At 55.8% G+C, this 20,055-nt stretch overlaps 1 protein-coding gene and 1 long non-coding RNA gene across 6 annotated transcripts in view; both read right to left on the bottom strand.

Moving 5' to 3' along the window:
* Positions 1 to 12,214, bottom strand: part of DLG3 (discs large MAGUK scaffold protein 3) — a 56,082-nt gene extending 43,868 nt beyond the window's left edge. For 3 of the 5 annotated variants that reach the window (XM_064159665.1, XM_064159668.1, XM_064159669.1), the window contains exon 1: positions 11,485 to 12,213. In XM_064159665.1, coding sequence (XP_064015735.1) covers positions 11,485 to 11,805 — 321 coding nt within the window. In that variant the 5' untranslated portion in view covers positions 11,806 to 12,213. Of the gene's footprint in view, positions 1 to 11,484 lie in introns of all 5 variants that reach the window. The other 2 variants (XM_064159664.1, XM_064159667.1) reach the window with 1 other exon arrangement.
* Positions 12,215 to 17,226: 5,012 nt separating this feature from the next.
* LOC135184111 (uncharacterized) lies at positions 17,227 to 18,756 on the bottom strand. The gene is made up of 2 exons (XR_010305865.1): positions 18,657 to 18,756; positions 17,227 to 18,572 (listed from the first exon to the last, which is right to left on the bottom strand). It is a non-coding gene; the product is annotated as an uncharacterized LOC135184111 (long non-coding RNA).
* Positions 18,757 to 20,055: the final 1,299 nt, after the last annotated feature.

Below are 20,055 nucleotides of genomic sequence, written 5' to 3'. Positions count from 1 at the left end.
TGATTTATGACATGAATTCGGCTGCACAAATAACGCCTTGGATGCCTCCCAGGGAGAAGTGCTCTGTATGATAATCTTTCTGGAGGCTTTTACAGGTCCAGCCTGAGCCCTGCACTGAGCCCCACTGCAGTGTCTCTGCTGAATTGCTAACAGCCCACAAATCACCTCGCCTTGCCTCGCCCGCAGTGCCGAGCCCTGAGGACAGATCTGGTCTTGGCTGCGCGCTGTGCACTGAGCATCCTTTGCAGCCATTCCACACTGGTGATTTTTACATCTCAAAATACTGCTAGGAGCACAATTTCCCACTCAAGCTGCAGATGGAACCCAGGAGATGCTGAATGCAAGTGGCTGCTTAAAACAAAGTCACACATGGTCAGGAGTAATTCAGAACAGGAAATTCCTGCTTGCCTCCTGTGGACTGCTGTTCCACCTACTACAAGAAAGGTGTTTGGACATTAACTCTGACTACCACTAGCAAATACTCCAGCATTTGCACATTGCCTACTCCACTGCAGAGTCAGTCAACACCCAAGACTCAGAAATACACAGAGGGCCTGAAAATGCGAAGTCTCTGCCTCCCTCCACCAGGCAGCTACATGTGCTGAGCCCTCTGCTAGGCAGAGGAGGAGGGAAAATGTCCTCATCTTTTGCTGGGCAACAGAATCGTGCTGGTGAATTAGCGATGCCCTCAGTCCTATAGGAAACAGTAATATATGCCCTGAGAAGCAGAGGGGTGCTGCATGCAGGGAGGAGAGGGAACAGGACTGTGCATTCAGGTCATATTCAGTGGGGGCTGTCAGATCTCTTCCATCCAAACTGCGTCACCAGACTGTTATTATTCACCAAGTCCTGTTTGTGCTTGGGGCATTTACAAATGGAAGGAGAAGAGGTCTAAGCTCATCCCATGGCAGCAGGACCACCAAAAAGCCCAGCCCCAGCAACAGAGATGCCTCAACCTCTCTCCATCAGGCAGAGGTGCAAGGGGCTGCACGGGTCCTTGTGGTTGGGGACAGAAGGCTGTAGGGAAGGTAGGGCTCAAGAAGGACCCTGGGGAGGGTGGAGGGTCACTGCACAGATGCAGAGAGGCTGATCTAGGCACAAAGCCAGTGAAGCAGAGGACAGCTGTTGGGAAAATCTGGGCAGCAACAGGAGTCAAAGGGAACAGCGGTGAAGGAGGATGAGGTTTGAAGGTCAGGATTCGAGAGCTCGTTGGTCTCTCAGGGGCTGATACAAGCAGAGCCTCACATTCACCTCTGTCGAGGCACCAGTTCTTGAGCACTCCACAACGGTCCTGGTGACAGTCACAGCCCAGGTGCTAATGGAAGGAGCAGCAACGTGTCCCACGCAGGTCCCAGCAGGGGGCTGGCTTCCTGCAAAGGTCCATGGAGAGGTCTTGGGGCAGATGCTAAAGCTACAGCCAGGAAGAGGCTGCACACAGGGTGGGAGGGACATCAGTCTCTGACAGTCCACACGCTGGAGCAGTTCCACTGTGCAGGGAGCAGCAAGACAAACTGGCAGTGTTTGGGCACACCTCAGGCACAGGATGTGGCCTTTCAGAAACGCTTTCAGGTATCACCCCTGGGCACCACTGCTGCTTGGGCTGTATTCCCATGGGTGACTGGGCTCAGCAGCACAGGGTCACTGACACAGTCACCTAGGGGCAGCCAAGCCCCTGACATCTACAAGTCCTTCACATCTGTTTTTATTGCTGGTGCATCTTCTGGGGCAAAGGTAGGAATCTCAACACATGCTGACTTCCCAAAGCTTCACAGCCTCCGGAGCGCCAGCGTGGGGGCCAGCCCGCTGAGGGCAGGGCTTAGGCAGCTCCTCCAGACCGGACTAATGCGCTGCACACTCTCAGGCCAACGGCGATTGATCGTGGCCACATCTAAACCCATTTCCACCTTCATAGGACACAAAGAGCATCCTCCAGAGCTAACAAACACCAGGCCTAAGACACAGAGCTGGGCACCAGAAGAGGAGACCACTGTGCCTTGTGCTATGTGCTGAGGAGTACATGGGGCAGGCTGACTGCTCCTGATGCTGGGCTGCTGCATGAAGCTGGCACAAGGAGGGAGACTCCCTTTTGACAGAGTCCCATGGTGAAGACAAGGGCTAATGGAGACAAGTTGCTACTGCAGAGATTCGGACAGGATGGCAGAAAAAATGTTGTCACCATTTGAACTATTAAACACCAGAATAAACTCCCAAGGCAGGTGGTGGATTCCCCTACATTAGAGTTTCATTTAAACTATATTCTTACCCTGAAAGGTTGGACTGGATGATCCTTGAGGTCTCTTCCAACCTGGTATTCTCTGAATCTATGAAAAGCAAAGTACTAACTCAGCTCTAATTTCTGCAGCTTTCCCAGACTGGATCAGAGTGAAAAGGTAGCCTGGCTTTTAGCATCCTTTGCTCCATACCATCTGAGGTGGCATAGTAACGCTCTAAAGGAAAAGGCTCTGGAGAGAAGTGAAATTCAACCTTTACAACCTTTCAAAAGCTCTCAGGAGCAGAGGCCAAGTGGGGAGATACCCCAAAGAAGCAGCAGAAGATGGTGGCCACAGCGGGCTGCTTAGAGCCCAGCTCCATCTGCTTCGGTTTGGTGGTTTTTTCACACAGGGAAAGCTGTGCTTTTACAGCTCCCAAAGCAGCTGCTCCGTGGCAGGAATCCCGCGGTGCCAGGCACAGGCTGTGAACATGCAGGTGCCATCTCCAGGAGGTGAGGGAGCAGGGCAGCGCTGCTGGGGCAGCGAGGCAGACCAGGATGCCCGGGGACTGACAGCCTCCCGCTGCCAGCAGGAGCAGCTGGCTTGGCGCTAAGGGCTGCATCTGACGGCAGGAGGGCCGGGTCCTGCCGGCGCGGCACCCGCGGCGAGCTGCCCTCACACCACTCATCCCGGTAGGCACGGACAGGCTCAGCTGCTCCCTGCCAGGCTGCCCTGCCCTTCACACACACATCAGTCTTCCCAGCGCTGGGGCTCCCCCCCACACTAACTCAGAGCCCAACAGACAGCTGCCAAAACCGTCACCTCTCAAAGCACCTGACACAACACAGCTCCTCCACAGCAAGTTCTGGGCACTTCTGAGGTCCAGGCAGGACAGAAACCTGCTCCTCAGGTTTCAGGAGAGGGTGGGCACAAGCCCTGCCTCTGCTCTTGTCAGAAGGCACAGCAGGTGGAGCAGAAGATGCTGGCACCATCCCTCCAGGATGCTCTGAGCCCTGCCTCTGATGTCTGCATGCCTACAGACCTCCTCAATTTTTACCTGGTCAAGCCCAAGGAAACCACCTCACAGATGCCCTGCTAGAAATGATGCATGGCACATCTCTTCCTGGAACAAAGTGTGACTCCTAGCTGTCCCACAAGATGTAGGGCTTCTCCTGCACCTCTACACCAAATCTATGCTTTGCCTTCCTCCTCTTCCCCTTCTCAAGGGGAGATACTCCACACTGGTGACAGAGGCTGTCTGCCTCTCTCTCAGCTCTCAGTGCTCACTTCTTCTTTTCCTTCCTGGGCCTTTTGCACAGTGTCCAGGGCTGAGGGGGCTTGGGAGTGTCAGAAGGCTGCAGAGGCCCAGGGTAGGGCTGCATCCATCATGGTTCCTACAGGTTGGGGCAGGGAGAAGGAGCAAAAGGAAATGGAGTCTGGAATTTTGTGGAGCCTGAAGAATCTAATGGCCAGAGCTGAGTCTCCCTTCCCTTTAACGGGGCTGGACAACGTAACTGCCTTTGCATTTTTTCCCATCCACACAAGACCAACCTCGGACTGACTCCATCTGGGCAGGGAGGGCACACATACCACCCTCCAGGGTGCCTGCACAGAGAGGAGTGACCAGCTGAGCCTGGTCCTGTGCCCTCCTTTTGCAAGCTTCAAAACAGCCTGGAAGTCATGTGGGAAGTGACACTGGGGTCTGCTCTGGAGCTTGCAGATGCCCAGCCCTGCTGTGTGGACACCTCGCCCATCCAGGCCAGCCAGGCACCAGCTGCCACCCGTGCCCCCTGCACTTGGCTTCCAGCTGACCTAGTGGCCCACGCGCCCTCTTCTTCAGCCTCTGGGAGCCATCAGCTATGCTGCCTGGGCAGCGCGAGCAGGCTCTGGGGTCGCAGCAGTGGAGCCCCTGCCCTGCCACTGCAGCTCGGCAGTGCACCAAAGCAGCACGGCTGTCTGGAAACAGGAAGCCAGGAACTTGAAAGGTCTCTGGCCATAAGGATCATTGCCAAAGCCACTGAAGTGCCCAAAGTGTAAGGCAAAGACAAGCAGCTACTGAAGATTGAATCTTTGGTTTGGTGCTTCTCCTTTTTTTCTAAGAGTAAGCTTAAATAGGGACTGGAAAAAGCCTTCACTCAGTGGGCAAGGAAGAAAGGTTCCTCAAAGAGAAGCTCTGTGGAGTGTAGGCTCCCATTTAGAAGCCATTAAGGCCAGCGTGTTCATAGCTGAAAGTCAGACATCCTGTTCCAGGCTCAGCCCGCTAAAATAAGCGACCCAGTTTGCAGAGGTGCCCATCTCTGGTAGCTCCCCTCTGACCTGCTGGTACCAAATAAAACTGACTCCTTTCCTTTCTTCACAGGAAGAGTTATTATCATCTGAAAGACTCGCATGCTTTTTCTCTCTGCTCTCATATACATATGTATGGGGGGGCGGCGAGGGGGGGGAAAGGGAGTGAATAAGGGACAGTGTTAAAGTAAAGATTTCTTTGGCCCCTGTCTTCCCCTCTGGTAGCTACAAAGTGTTAAGAACCATATTTCTCTGGGACAAAAGCTAAGCAAGATCCAACAACCTCAAATTAAATTCCAAATCAAATTCCAGTTAATACAAACGCAGGAAGAGAAGGGTCTGCAGTGCCTGGTCTGGAGTGCTCCAGAGCACCACAAATCCCCCCCAGGTAATTACACCCTCCAAATGGTCCTTCAGCAAGCCCCATCCAAGCGAGCTTCTGCAGACTCAGCTGTGAACTTCACTTCAAATTCAGGCGTTTTGAACTTGATAAACACTGCATTCAAAGTGTTTGTCTCTAGGTCCCTGATGTATCTGCACAGCACATTGCTGGGTTTGCAGCATGGGCCCTTGAGGGATCCCTGCCCCAAGCCACCTCTGCATGTGTTCCAAGCAGCTGGCAGTACTGGCACAGCGCAGCGCACTCACAACTGGCACACCCTTACAGTGAGCGTTACGTCCACTCCCAGACCCGCAGCTGAGACACAGCTGTGCCAGCCCTCCCGCCAGCACGAGGGGGCTGGGGTGGCAGGCAGAGCTCCCACACCTTAATCACGCCCAGCTCCTCTTGCCCTGACACAGAACATTGCTGGACCCAGAGACCTCAGTCCCCCGGGAGAGCATCCTGCAGCAGGCTGTGTGCCGCAGGTGCCCGGCACATAGCCATAGCTGCGGCTCATTAGGGTCTGATTAGTCTTAATGACTTCCTCTCACCAAGCATTCACAGCTAAGGAAGGAGCAGAAGCTTCTCTCCCCACTCTGTGGTGTACGATGCCTTCAGGGGCTTACCCGAGCAAGGTGACTCTGCAGAGACAGCAGCAGCTTCTGCTCCCTCCCACCCTTCTCCAGAGGGCACCCGGATGGGACCTCTTGTTCACCTGTCCTCTGGGTTCCCTGTGGGACCCCACTCCCTTGAGCAGACCTTGAGGACAGCAGGCAGATCTCCTCTGAATCCCTGGAACTGGTCAGGACCAGGGTCAGATCCCAACCATGCAATACCCAAAACTATGGGGGAATAACCAGGTGGAAAGCATAGCATGGGGGCACAGGGGGCATCCCTCCATCAGGGGCAGGGGCAAGTGATGCCATGGTGGAGGCTGAAGGTCTTCCTGTCACCGCCGGGAGCCACCTGCTCCACACTGGCTATGGCCCAGCTGAATCCTGCTGGCGCTTGGCCCTGGCTGCCTGGTCAATGCAGGCTCCTCCTGGCAAAGTGGCAGGATCATGGCCCCCCATTTTGGCTGGTGCTTTCCTCGCCTTTCACATGTTGTTCTGATAGGGTCTGTCCCACATCTGTCTGGCTTCCTTCAGATGCCTCCTCTGCAGCTGCAGCTACATCTCTGCTGGGGCCAGTCTGGACACCAGCTCCATCACTTCTCCCTGTGCTGCTCCCAGGCTACCTCTGGCACCTCAACATTCCAAAACCAGCAGTGAAGTACAGTACCGGGGGCATGGTTTGCACACCTGGGCTGGCTGGCAGGCAGCTGGAGAGGACTTAAAGCCAGTCCCTTGACTCTACTCTCTAATTCCAACATTAACCCTTGGTGTATTAACGTGATGAGAGTAAAGGCCAGCAAGCACAAGGGAGCAGCCCCTGTCTGAGGGATTCACATGTTCCAGGGAAGGGGAAAAAGTCTTACAGATGAATAAAGAAGCCAAGCAGACAAAACAAACTCAGTGTATTTTGGGAATAAACACTAAGAACATCTGACCCTCCTCAGCCCAGGCCAGGGGATGGGTCACAGCAGGACACGGGACGCTCCAAGCTGAGCGAGGGAAACTGGCTCATCTGCCATCTGCCTGGTGAGGCAGCAGCTGCCCCAGCAGACACACAGGGAGGGGGAATGACTTCACAGGGAACTAAGTGGGCCTTGGCAGCAGGAAAGGAAGGTCAAGACTTCCAGAAATATCAGATGTGTCCCAGGTCAGCAGGAGAGGGGGATGAGGGCAGGCATGAAGGTGGGTTTGAGGGAGAGCAGCTCAGTGCCTAGTTATAGCAACTCAACTGGGTGATGACAGCAGGATCACCAGACGGAGATGCCCAAGCAGCAAGCTGAGAGGTGAAATCAGATGGAGACAGATATATTAAGAACAGACATGCAGATTTACACATCGTGAGTGAGGAGGTGACAAACGGGCCTGTGGGATGGGAATCAAACTCACAACGAGGCAGTGGAGTGCTATGAGGAGAGCTGGGGAGGGAAGACCCTCCCGGGACTCCAGCTGGCAGGAGGAGATGCTGGAGGAGATGCTGGAGGTGGAGGGAGGGAGGAGCACAGAGCTGGGGCTCAACAGAGCGATGGGTCAGGAACAGACAAGCTCTGTGCTCAGGGACGGAGCCAGGCGCAGAGGGTAAGCTTCACTACAGTTCTATCTGCATTTAGGCTGCCAAAAATACCTTTCACAGATTGGTTGTCTTTAATTAAAAGGATGTCTCCTGTGCTCCTGGCAAAATGCAGAGCTCGTCCTGCCATGCAGGCTCTGCGTGCATGCTCTGGGGTGTGGGGAGAGCTTTCCCACTGGGCAGCTCTTCACTGCCCATCTCCTCCCATGCTCTGCCAGCCCTGGGCAGCTTGGGCAGCAATACTATTCCTAAATGCCTCTCTGTGGTGCAAGCACAGACCAAAGGAGGAAACTTCACCCCCTTGCTGTTTTGGCTTCTCTCCTTCCCTCCAAATGTGGAGAATATCTTCTTCCCCCTCTCTTCTCCACCTTTCAGTGCAAAGATTTAGCTAATTTCCTTTATGAATAGCACTGGAGTAGCCATAGCAACATCACCCTGCCAACCTCACCACCTCCACTGTCTCCGTGTCCCTGGCACCCTGTTCCTCTCACCCTCCCTCGCATCTCCCCAGGGAACATCTGGGCCTTCAGCCATTCCCCACAGAGTGACCTGCATTTAGCTTCCCAGCTGCCCCCTTGGTGCTCTCCCTCCTTCCTTACAGCCATGCCTTCTTATCCCTTAGAAGCCCGTCTCAGACCCCCACAGCCTCCCTGAGGCTTCTTCCTCCCCTATCACCAAGAGCCGGGAGCCCCAAATCCATCAGCATTCAAAGGCTCAGCAAAGGCTGGTGCTTCTGCCAAGATGTGCCAACCTGTGCTCACCTACTTCAGGCAATCCCTCAGTGCAGAGCAGGAACCAACACAAGCAAAATTTGTGCAAGGGAAAACATCACCTTTGGTGAAACGCTGCTGAAAACAGGCAGGGAGGACCTGTCCCTCTCCTCCACCCACCTGGGCATGAAACACCTCTGAAAGGGAAAGCTTGGCACACTCCCAGCACTTGCAGGTGGTCAGAGACTTGTGATGCTGCTCTATCCCTCCCTGTACACTTCCGACACTCCAAGAGGAAGGGGTCAGAGGACGCGGGGACAGCAGGACATCGCATTTCTTGCCAAGCAAAGCCGGCAAAGCTGGGGCAGCCCTGAGAGCAGAGGGCACTTCTCAACCACATGCAGCGCCACCTGGGGCCCCTTCCAGTATCACAGTATCACAGTATCATCAGGGTTGGAAGAGACCTCACAGATCATCAAGTCCAACCCTTTACCACAGAGCTCAAGGCTAGACCATGGCACCAAGTGCCACGTCCAGTCTTGCCTTCCACAGCCATGAGCGGAGGTACATGTCCCAGGCACCCCAAATGCACATGAAAACGTCAGTGAGATCTTTGGGACTCTCACTGGGAGCACTGCTCTGACCACCATGCCTGGCACCAGGGACCTCAGGGTGAACTAAGCTGTGAGGCTGGTGGTGGAGAAGGCAGCAGGTGTTGCCAGACCCTCATTTCAGGAGCAGCCCATGAGAAGAGGCTTTGGCACGGCAGGCAGCTCAGTGCTCCTCTCCTCAGAGCCCATGGGTGTCACTGTGCTAAGGAGAGGAGGGATTTGAGAGCTCTGGTCCTCTGGTGATGCGCATCATGAATGCTTCCCCGGATCATGCTGCCATTCCTTGCTCAAAGCCAGGAGTCCTTCTTGCACTCCAGGCTGGCAGGGGAGGAGGACTCAAGTTCCCCCTCAGCAAGCAAAGGGGAATAAGGAGGGTGCAGGGGATAGGATGGATGGCAGTAGGAAAAATGGAGAACAGCAATGACAGCAAGCATGGGTACAGGGGCCAAGGAACAGGGAGCATGGATGGAGTGTGGACAGATAAAGGAAAAAAAAAAGGAAGACATCTTGGAGGGGAGAAGACAAGGAGAGCCAAAAGGAAGGACAAACTCAAGAAATGTCATCCTGTCCCTGCGGGCAGGATTAGGTCTCTGTTCTGGCACTGCCTCATCAGCTGCTTCGTGTTCTAGAGAGAGGCAGGCACAGAGAACCAACGGGGCACTGCAGGTGGAAGGAGGTGGGTTGATGTTGGGACCATGCTGTGTGTTGGGCAGCACATGTGGGCACACCTCAAGATGCCCCGGAGCTGTGCAGAGGGTCTGCCACTCCCCACGATGTCAGAGAACAGGCACCACCACACGCAGCTGTGAGCACGTTTCCGACGCCACGGCGGTTGCGCAGGCGGCCGCGCCAGCACACACAGCAGGGCCACGCTCTCCTCGGCTTGTGGGAAGGAGTGAGGGGAGAAAAAAAACTTAAAAAGAGGTGGGGAAGCTCTCTGGGAGGTGAACAGATTCCTGCTTTCCTGGGACAGCCTCCTGGCCTCCACACACCTTCCCACCTCTGCTGCTGGAAGTGCTTCCAAGGACAGGGAGCTCATTTAAAGAAGTAGCCCTGAAAAATGGCAGCCTTGCCTCTAGTTGAGGCTCTTGAAGACGCAGAGGCTGCCTCCTCGGCTCCTGTGCTGGAGACCAGCTTCACATCCAGCCATATCTATCCAGAGCCCAACATCTCCCAGCTGCCTAGAGCCAAACCCATTTTCCTGTGCACAAGCCGTGCCAGCCATTTCCATTTTACCACCTTTTGTCCCTCTGCCCACTGTTGGACTGGGAAGAACATGAAATCCTGGCAGGTCAGGCACTTGGCACCCTTGGATCACACAGGGAACACTGCTGCAAAGCTTTAGACATTGCATCCATTTGCCACAAGGCAGGGAGCAGCCCTGCCCGCTCCGACACAGGCAGCACACACCACACACGTCATGTTCTCCATGCAGACCGCGGGATGCTCACGCAGCCTTGCACGCTGCCAGCCTCTGTCGCTTCCAAGGAGCTTTTTTTATTGATTGGGTTTTTTTTTTTTCCCATCTTTTGAAAGTCTAAGGCCAAGCAGAGATTCCCAGTGTGGACTTCCAGAGGAGCAGCCCAAGCCCCAGGGCTCCACGGCAGCACCACAAAGAGACAATGATTTCTCTTCCTCCATTGCAAAAACATGAAAGGCTCCCCTGCCCAGCCTGCCACGGCAGCAATGCAGCTGGCATGACTTCCCTGCCAGCCTGCTTGGAGTCGTCTTACCAGGAACCCTGGGCCAGACCTTTCCTGCAAGAGGGAGTGGAAAGGAGAGAGCAGACATGCTTCATTTCCCTGGTTTTACCCAGCTCCCTGAGCCTGCCACTTGGGATGGAGGGAAGGAAAGAGATAAGGATGGGAAGATGGAAGAATGCTTGCCAGGAATCACATGCAAGGGAGGCTGGAGGCTGATTTTGATGCAAAGAGTGACAGAAAGAGACAGAAAGCAGAACCAGGCTGGCAGGAAGGTGGCTGGGGTTGTGTGTGCTTTCTGGGGACATCATCTGAATGTACTGGCTTGGAATATGGTTGTTTCATCCAGAGCTAGAGTCTAAGAAAAAACAGGGGAAGGGCAGAAGAGGGCTGTGTTTTCTGAGGGGAAAGGAGGAGAGAATTCCCACTGATTCCCATGTGTCTGCCTGCTACACTGTCTTGAAATAATAATTAGAAGGATCAATAAGAAATGATGTGAGGTTTGGAGATAATGAATGAAAGCAGCAGAAGAGCCGAAGTGAACTGCCTGTCTGTGGAGCAGGGTAAATCGTTTTTTCAGACAAGGTCTAGCCTCCATTTTAATGCTTTGCAAACAGACCCAACCATTTTCTGAGCTGCCTTGTGGGTTCACAACCAAACTGGTCTCTCCATTTAGGGCACAGAAGGAGATACAGCCTGAGAATGGGTCCTGGAGGAGAACACTAATAAAACGAACGTGTGTGGGAAGGGATGGAGGCAGTGAAATGGGGCAGAATGCACACAGCACGCCAACAGCCAGAGCAGGGTTACGTAATAACCTCGGGGAGCAGGGACGTAGCAGCAGCGCAAGCGAGCCACAACTCAATGGAGAGTGGGTGCCAGTTTGGCAGCGCTCGCAAGCGGCACCGTGAGCCCACGAGGCTGCCCGGCAGGCAGCACGTCCTGCACCTGCTGAACACAGCGTGACGGGATGCCCTCCGTGCCGCCAGGGCTTCGAGCAACAGTACCGCAAGTGGCGAGGGCCTCAGGTGGGGTGGCTCACAGACGGTCAAGTCTCATGCCTGCCTTGTGCCCGGCGAGACCCAGCTGGCCCAGCTTCGCCACGGGGAGGCTGCTCCGACGCAGACCTCCTATGCTGGGCAGGACCGCGGCAGTCAGCCTCAGCAACGGCGATGTCAACCGAAACGATGCCGGCGGCCAGCCCGAGCTACGACAATGCCAACCGGAGCAACGCCGGCGGCCAGCCCGAGCGATGTCAGCAGTCCTCCGCCACCCATACCGTCCGCCAGGCCCCGAAGGTGTCGCTGCCCCCCGCCGCAGCCCCGCCAGCCGCCCCGCGTTGCCCTTTGGCAGCCGCCAGCCCCGCCCCGCACCGGGGAGCCGCGGCCCGGGGCCGGCCCGTACCTGCTCGTACCAGTCGCGGCTCGAACACGTGCACTCGGGCCACCATCCCGGGCCGCTCCCATTCACCTTGGGCGCGCTCTTCCCCGGCGGCGGCGGCTTCAGCGCGGCGGGGTCGCGGGCGGGGGGGCCCAGCTTGGCCTTGCCGCGGGCGACGGGCGCGGCGCCCCCGGGCGCGGGCAGCGTCTGCGAGCCGTAGCCGCCGTACCCGTACTGCTCGTGCTGCCACTCGCCGTAGGAGGGGGGCTCCATGCGCCGCAGGGCCGCCATCCGCGTCACCTCGTAGCACTCGGGGCACTTGCAGCAGTGGTGGTGCTTGTGCATCGCTGCCTCACACCATCGAGCCGGTGGGGAGGGACGGAGGGAGGCGGCACGCAGGGAGGGAGGGAGGGAAGGAGGGAGGGATGCCTGGGGGGGGCGGCAGCGGCCCCCGCCCCGCGCAAGGCGCGCCTCGGCCCCGCGGGTGGGAGCAGCAGGAGAAGGGGGGAGTGGGCTACGGAGCGGCGATCCCGGTGTGGGGGCGCCCCAAGCGCGGGTCGCGGCGCAGCTGCTCGGCCCCGCCGCGCTTCGTGAGGCAGCCCGGTCCCGTTGGGCTCGGCTTAACCCGGTCCCGCTGAGCTCAACCCAGCTCGCTTCGGCTCGGTACAGCCGGGTCCCGCTGAGCTCAGGCCGGCTCCGCTCGTGTCGGTTCCGCCGAGCTCAGCCGGCTCCAGCGCTCTCAGGAGCGCGGAGCGTCCCCCTCCCCACACACACCGACCCCCGGCGGCCAATCCAGGCCGCGGAGCCGCCTCGCCCCGCCCCGGTGAAGAACGCGAGGGCGGTGGAGCTGCGCTCATTCCCCCGGAGTGGGCGACCCTTGAGTAGCGGGGCTGGGACCTGCTGCGAGCCGCGGGCCGCCGGGCAATTTCAGCGCTGCTCCCGCTGACCCCCGGCACAGCAGAGACTCCTGCCCAGCAGCCCCACGCAGCGCCGGCGGCTCCCATGTGGCTGTTCCGTGGCCCCGGCGCGGCTGCGGGCAGCCTTGCCCCTGCGTGTATGACACCACCAGCAATTACTCCATCAGCTGTGCCCCACGCTGAAGGATTAAATCATCCAGAACTGACCCACAGCTCAGCCCAGTCTTCCGCCCAGCAGCCTCTCTGTTGCATACCCACATCATACTGGAACAGGTTGCCCAGGGAAGCTGTGGATGCCGCCTCCCTGGAGATGTTCAAAGCCAGGTTGGATGAACAGCCTGGTCTCGTGGGAGATGTCCCTCCCCACGGCAAGGGGCTGGAACTAGATGATTCCAACCCAAACCATTCTATGGTTATATGATCAGCTCTCACTCCGCTTGGCTGAAAATGGTCCTGTATGCTCCAGCACAGCACCCAGGGAATGCCACCCTTGCCCAGTGAGCCACAAGTATATTGAGGGTGTAGAAACCCCAAGGTCCTTTGCTGGGCCTTCCACCTACTGCCATCAGGTGACGACAAAAGCAGGGCAGACGTGCCTGCCCCGGTGCAGCCCAGGCAGCTCCTCACCTCTTGCACAGAAGCGCTGGACTGGAAGTCCAGTCCCCCAGGCAAACCAAAAGGTAAAACCACTACAGAACTGGGGATCTATGTGTTTGTTCCCACATTAGGGATGACCTCCCTGCCCCGTTTTTATTATGGGAGGCAGAATGGCTGTAAGCTCCCTGATTAATTCCTATAGAAGGAATATGAGTTATAACAAAAATGACATAATCAGCCATTTTTAGTTCAAATGCCTTATAGCCAACTACATTTTTAAAGAAGAATTTTTAATGTGACTTTTCCTTACACAGTTTAGAATCCCAAACAAAAGGAAAAAAAAACCACCCAGGATTACTTTAATGTCTCAGCAAATATTAAAGGAGAAGAACAGTTCAGATTGACAGGAAATGTAACTGGTTGGGGAAACTTTCCATTTTGGCAGTGGTTAGTGGTTGGACTGGATGGGCTTAAAGGTCTTTACCAACTTAAATGATTTTATGATTCTGTCACAAAACCCCCATATTTGACCAGTTAAGAGTCTGAACTTGGCCTCCTAAAGCTTAAGGGTTGTAGCAAGCACTAGTGTGGGTAAGGCATTACCTGAGCTGCAGAAATACATAGAGGAGCAATGAAAGATGCCATAGGGCACTAGCAGGATACAGGCAAAGGAATGAGACCAAAGTGGGAAGGGGCTGCAAGGCAAGCTACAAGACATGGTGGTTCAAAACCCCACTCAGGCTGCAACATCTGCAGGCTCCTATTGGCCTCACACAGCCAGCACATCATGGCCCTGTTCACAAGCAGGGCTGTGGGAGGAGCAAGGATGTGAGGACCAGCCAGAGAAGAACCCCTGGCCACTTCTACTACTTTTGCGCTTGACCATCACAGAGCTGCTCCTGCAATGCTTGCTCCCAAGGGCTCAAGTGAAATGGTTCCTCCTGGCCGAAGGGAAGGAGACAGAAGGCAGCCCACGTTGTCCCCAAACCCCACCGTTCCCACCGCAGTGGGCAGAGCCTATTCTCTCCAGCACTGCCTGTGCTTCGTCACCTCTGGGATGCCTAGGTCGCAGCAAGGATGAATCATGTGCTGCTCCATGCTTAATGGAGTGGTACTGTGGACACCTTTCACTGACATCTCCCCAGCTGTGAGCTTGGGACAGTCACAACGTTCCGGCACAAGCAGTTCTCGAGAGCCTGTCTTTGCCATGCTGGCCTCATGGGCTGAGTGCAACACTGCTGCCGAGCCCTTGGAAACAGCTCTACAGGTGAGCCTCACCCTGCTGCTCCCCAGGGGTCTTGCTGATGAGTGCTCTGTTGCGGGACTCAAGTGCACTGTGACACTGACCCAAAGACTCAGAGATGCAGCAAGAGGAAGCCAACAGCTCCATGTAAGTAAGGGCTTTTAGCCTGGAAAGCTCAGTGCCACAGGACACTGCAGGCACCAGGTGGTCACTAAGGCAAGGAAGGATTGGATGCCTGCATGCTAAGCAAGCTTGTGCAGATTGATTTTAATCAATGAGGAGCTGTATTTGTGTGCATGCAGACGGTGCTGGCACCCAGAGAACTGCACACCTCAGGCTTTAAGAAATTAGGATCAGCTTTATATCTGCTGCTGCTCCTTGTGCCACCTCTCAGAGTGCATGAGCTATCCCTGCAGGAGCAGATGCTGCTAGTTCCAGGGAGATGCTGTACCTCCTCAGCAGCCAGAGTTGATCAGGTGGATGGGGGATGTCATCAGTGCATAGAGGGCATGGGGCAGGAATGAAGTTGAGGTAGAAGACTGCTGCACTGAAGCAGAGCAATAAGATTTGTAGAAACAGGAAGGTAGAGAGTGTCTTCTGTGCCGAAGCAAAAGGATGTGAAGTCCATCTTGGTTACCCACCATCTCCCACCCTGTGGCACCTCTGTGGTCTAAATCACTTCACTAATGTGGCCAGAACCTGAAACAGACGTAGCTACTGCTCCAGCCCAGCTGCAAGCTTCACACCCATAGCAGTTGCCATCCTAGAACAACACAGTTCTGCTATGCATGCAGTGTGTAGAACCTCGCTGGCCACCTAGTGAGGCTCCCTCCACTATCATGAGCTTCCACCAAAGCCATCTTCAGGCCAAGATCAGGCAGGAGATCCTTGTTTGGAAGAGGCTGAGTTCAGTGGGAGGAAAGCACCAGAGAATTGCACATGCAGAGCTTGCAACCCCAGCTGCTTTCACCTGCCCTGCTACAGACATGTTTCTGACTCAGTGCTGTGGTGGGGGCAGGCAAGGACATGGGCAATCAATTAGAGAAGTGCAAAAGCAAGGGACAAGCTATTAGGGAGAAATGTTTTGCTAAGGAGCTGAGTGAACAATTAAGAGAATCATTAAGCTTCCCCCCACTGCAGCAGACTGGAGTGCATCCTCCACAAGGAAGATCACTTGTCCTCTCCTGCTTGGTCTCTGGTAGCCCTGCAGGTGAGGTAGCTGTGCATGCAGTGAGCATCCTCACGTTGGGAACACCCTCACCACCAGCCCCAGGGTGCCAGCATCACTATCCCAACCCTACCCCACTTGCATTTCACAGAATCAGTTTACTCTGCAATGTAAAACCTTCTGCTGCTTTCCCTGGCTCTTATCTGTCAGTGGCTCATTGCCACCTGCAAGTGGAGGGGTCTTGTGCTGTGACATTCCTACTCTACTGCAGCTCCCCTCCTGAAAGCCCACAGGTGCTGCCACGGGAGTTGTTCAGTTTTTATCCATGTGTAGTGAACTGCACATGCTGCCCACCTGCCCCAACTCCAAAGGACATAAAGCCCCTTTGCTGCTGCCTGCTCACAACACCCCCCCCAGCCTGTGCAGGGCTCAGGACATCTTAGCAAGCTCAGGAGGAGGCCAGGGACAGCTGACCAGGACGTCTGCATTCTGCACTTCTTCAGCTTGCTTCAATGAGTAACTGCATCTTGGCTACTGGGAGTGGCACTGCTGGGACCCAAAGAGCATGAGCATCTGCAAGAGGGAGCTAGAACTGTGTCTGGCTGGTGCAGTGCCCAGCACCAGCTGTGGCCCTTGTGTCCCAGCAATGTGTGCATTGATCAGGGCTAAAGGAGCTGGAAGCTGATTTTCAGGCAAGGGCCTTCATGGAGGCATGAGACTCAAGGCCACTCTCTCATCCTCTACACTCTTCCTGCCAGAAGCCTGCCCTGTCTTATCTAGATTCAGCTTTGGCAGCTGCTCCTCTTACAGGTGAGAATTTCAGGGAAGCGTCAAGAAATCCCTGGCGATGATGCTACTTCCATGGGACACAGCAGGCACGGAGCTGGATTTTATCTGGCATTGCTGGCACTTTAGCCTCTATTGTCACTTCCCTCCTCTCACATGAAGTCCTGCTGAAGAGGAAGTCGATTGTGATCACCTAAAGCCTTTCTAGGAGCAGAAGATGGGGTAGGCTGAAGGCAGCTCTCTGCAGACATGACAGTCACATGAGTGCTGTCACACTGCCCCCTGCCCAAATGGTAGCTGAGTCCTGGTTGAGAATCAAAGCCATGTGTTAGCTCTGAGCCTAGGTGCAGATGGGGAAGGGGCCCACTCTGTAATGCAGATGGAGGAGGCGAGGAACAGTTTTACATGGGGAAGTACCTTTCTCAAACAAAATCACCTGCAGAAGGCTACCCAGCCTCCCAGGCACAGGGCAGGTAGCAGGGTCTGCAGCCATCCAGCTGAAGATGGGGGTAGGGAGCACCAGAAGGCAAATGTGTGGTGGGGAGCAGACCACAGGGTGATGAGCAGCAAAGAGAGGAACCAAGTGAACTCAACTCAGTTTCTCAGTTGGTCTCTTAGCACTAGCAGGCTCCTATCCAGCAGGGGCTTGCAATGTGCTGTGTTTGTGGCTTGCCAAAGGAAAGCTGACCAGGCCCTCTGCAGAGCCAGCTGCTCAGCTAGTGGGCAAACAGGGCCAGTGGTTCCCGTGAGCGCTGGAGGGTTTGCTCAGTCATGGCTGAGTAGGTGGGGGCAGGATAATGAACACCTCACACTGACACTGTTCCTCCCTGCCATCGGCAGCGATTCACGCTGGGAAATGTGCAGCTGGGATAATAACAGCCAGGCATACCAAGGGAGCAATAGCTCTTGGTACTCTTAGGGCAGCTGCCAAAAAAATCATTCTCCTCCAGGGCAAGACCATTTCCATCCTATTAATGATCCCTGCTATGTTGCCCAGTGTCACTGTGCCGTTCTCATATCCCTGCTCATGGCAGCAATGGCACAACGGTCTTCAGTGAACACCGCTAGCAGCTCTCTGCAATTGAAGTGATGGCCAACTAGACATCTTCATGGCTGCCTTGGCAAGGGAGAGGTGCAGTGGAGATCTGGGGCACGTCCCTGCACCAGAGCCCAGACTCCCTCTCTGTAAAGGAGAGCCTGGAGGCTCTATTTGATAGCAGTCAAGTGCAGCAGGCTTTATGGATTTCCTGACAGCCTCACAAAGTCAAGAGCCACTCTCCCAACACCAACAGTCACCCAGCAGAAAGGCTCCTGCCTTGTGCTGGACCACTGGAAGTATGGGGCTCGTGGTCAGCTGTGTTCCTGTGGCATGTCCCAAAGGCACAAGGAGGGAGCCTTGCTGCAGCACAAGCGTGCCCATGCCTGGTGGTTTGCAGATGCCCAGTCCTTGTGTGTACCACATTTCCTTTAGAATAAAGCAGATTTCCAGCCTATGGAGCAGAGGGAAGCTTTGAAAATAAGGCCAGGACAGAAGTTCACTGCTCTATGCCAGAGTTGGAGCAAGGTATTTCAGAGTTGGATGTCTTTTTGACAGGAGCAGTCTCATGTTTTGTTGGTCCTGCACCTTGATCTCCAGCTGTTCATGCCTACTCCGACCTCCCCCTGACATCCTGTCTCCCTGCATCTAGTCCCAAGCTGTCCCCAGACACACCCTACTTGTGCTGTACAAGGCTGTCAGAGGACTCCAGCCTCGCCCTGCCTAAGATGATGTGACCTTTGGAGACACAAACATCCATGATTTGGCTCCTGCAGGATCCCCAGTAGCAGCCATTCCAACAGGAGCAAGTCCCATCCTTGGGGTGGATCAATATTTGGCTCTGAAAATGCTGCAAGGGCTCAGCACTGCTCTGCTCAGACCTGGGTAGCACAGACTTGCCCAGAGAGACCTTAGACAGCAGGGATGCCCTTTCCTCGATTAACCCCACCCTGCACAGAGAACAGAATGGGGAGCTCTGTGGCTCCACACTTTTCTGTTTTCCTAGCCAGCTCTGCTTCCTTCCAGATGGAGCAAAGCCCTTCAGCAGCTCCCACTGCTCCCAGCCAGTGGCTCACAGGGACACTGGTGAACAAGCTTTACGGGCAGCAGCTGAAGGAACTGGGATTGTTTAGACTGGAGAACAGAAGGCTGAGGGAAGACCTTCTGGCTCTTTACAACTCCCTGAAGGCAGGGAGGCAGGTGGGAGTTGGTCCCTTCTCCCTAGTAACAAGCAACAGAAAAAGAGGAAATGGCTTCAAGTTGCCCCAGGTGAGGTTTAGGTTGGACATCAGGAGAAACTTCTTCACTGGAAGGGCTCTCAAAGACTGGCACAGGCTGCCCGGGGAAATAGTTGAATCCTCATCCCTAGAGATGCGAGACACAGATGTGGTGTTGAGGGCCACGGTTTAGCAACAGCCTTGGCAGAGTTAAAGAATGGTTGCACTCAACCTTAAAGCGCTTTTCTTTCGCCACTGCGGCACCTCGTCTGTGCTGTGGAGTCCAGGACACGCTTTCCTCTGCGGCGGCGACAACGCCAGCGTCCCAGGAGCCTCGAGCACTGCGACCCCACGCAGCGCAGCCGCGGCCCCTTTAAGGGACTCGTGGCTCGGGATTTGTGAATGGCTGGCCCCGCCCTCGCCCCGCCCTCCGCCCGCTCGGCCAATCAGCGCTGGGACCGCGGGGCCGCGGGCAGCCCCTGGGCCTCTCTTAAAGGCGCAGTGCCAATGCCCACTGGCCCCGCCGGCGCTCGCGCGGCAGAAGCCCGAGGTGACCGTCACACCGGGTCCCGGCAGTGCGGTGAGGAGGTGCTCCTAGGACAGCCGCAGCCGTGTGCCGCCACACGCCAGCAGCCTGAGCCCTGCGGGACAGGTGGTGCTGAGGAACGGCATGGCACTGCCCTGGCACAGGCTTCAGGACATGGGATGGCCAGGTCTCGGGCACTGGCCATCCACAGGGCCCAGAGCACGCTGCTGGTTTGAGTGTCACCCCAAAGGTGGCCAGGTCATGAGCTCTGCCACCAAGCCACAACACAGCCATGACAGGCAGCTGGGAGAGCAGCAGCAGCTGCAGGCTCTTGTTCTGGAGCACAGCAGTAACGCGGCAGTGCTCCCGCGGCAGCACAGCCCCAACACTTGCAAAGTCTTCCTGCAAAAGCACCTCAAGAGATCGAGAGATGCAAAACCTACCCCTGCACACTGGCTGCCCAGGGAGCAGGGACTGTGCAGCCAGGGCACTGCAGCACTCACAGAGCAGTGGGCAGAGCCTGTCCTTGGCTTTAGCACTGAATCAGCTCCAGGACTAGCCTAAGCCTCCCCCCCTGCACCGCAATGCAGTGCCCCCTCACTGGCTCTGCCATAGCTCCTCTGCTGTAGCCTGGACTGTGAAATGATCTGGTCTTGAAACATCCCTTTAAAAGGGGTTGGGGGGGGGGCATGATTCCAGGGCATGCACAGGTGGGAAACTGGTTTTGAGGCTGGGAAAGCAACGCAGGCCAGACATCATGCTCTCTGTGCTGCCGTTCTGGGCACAGGTGCTAGCGAGACTGAGCAGTGCCAGCCTTGAGAGCTATCTAGGCCACAAACCACAGGAGGCCTTTGCCTGAATCTCAGTGCTTGGAACAGACTCTAGGTGGAATGCCAGCTGGGCTCCTGCAAGGTGCTTTGTACCCTCAGGCTGCAGGGCTGTGTCAAGCACTGCCCTACAGCAAAGCCTCACTTCCTGCAGCAGGGCACGACTGGCTCAAGACACTTGCACTGCTGCAGCCATGCATGGCCCAGAGCAGAGAAAAGCAGGAGGAGGCAGCACACAGCAGAGACCACCTTCCAAAGGGCTCATGCTCAGATTCACA

The sequence above is a fragment of the Pogoniulus pusillus genome, chromosome 19, assembly GCF_015220805.1.
Source record: "Pogoniulus pusillus isolate bPogPus1 chromosome 19, bPogPus1.pri, whole genome shotgun sequence".
Classification (NCBI taxonomy): Eukaryota; Metazoa; Chordata; class Aves; order Piciformes; family Lybiidae; genus Pogoniulus; species Pogoniulus pusillus.
This window is presented reverse-complemented; position numbering and strand designations above follow the sequence as displayed.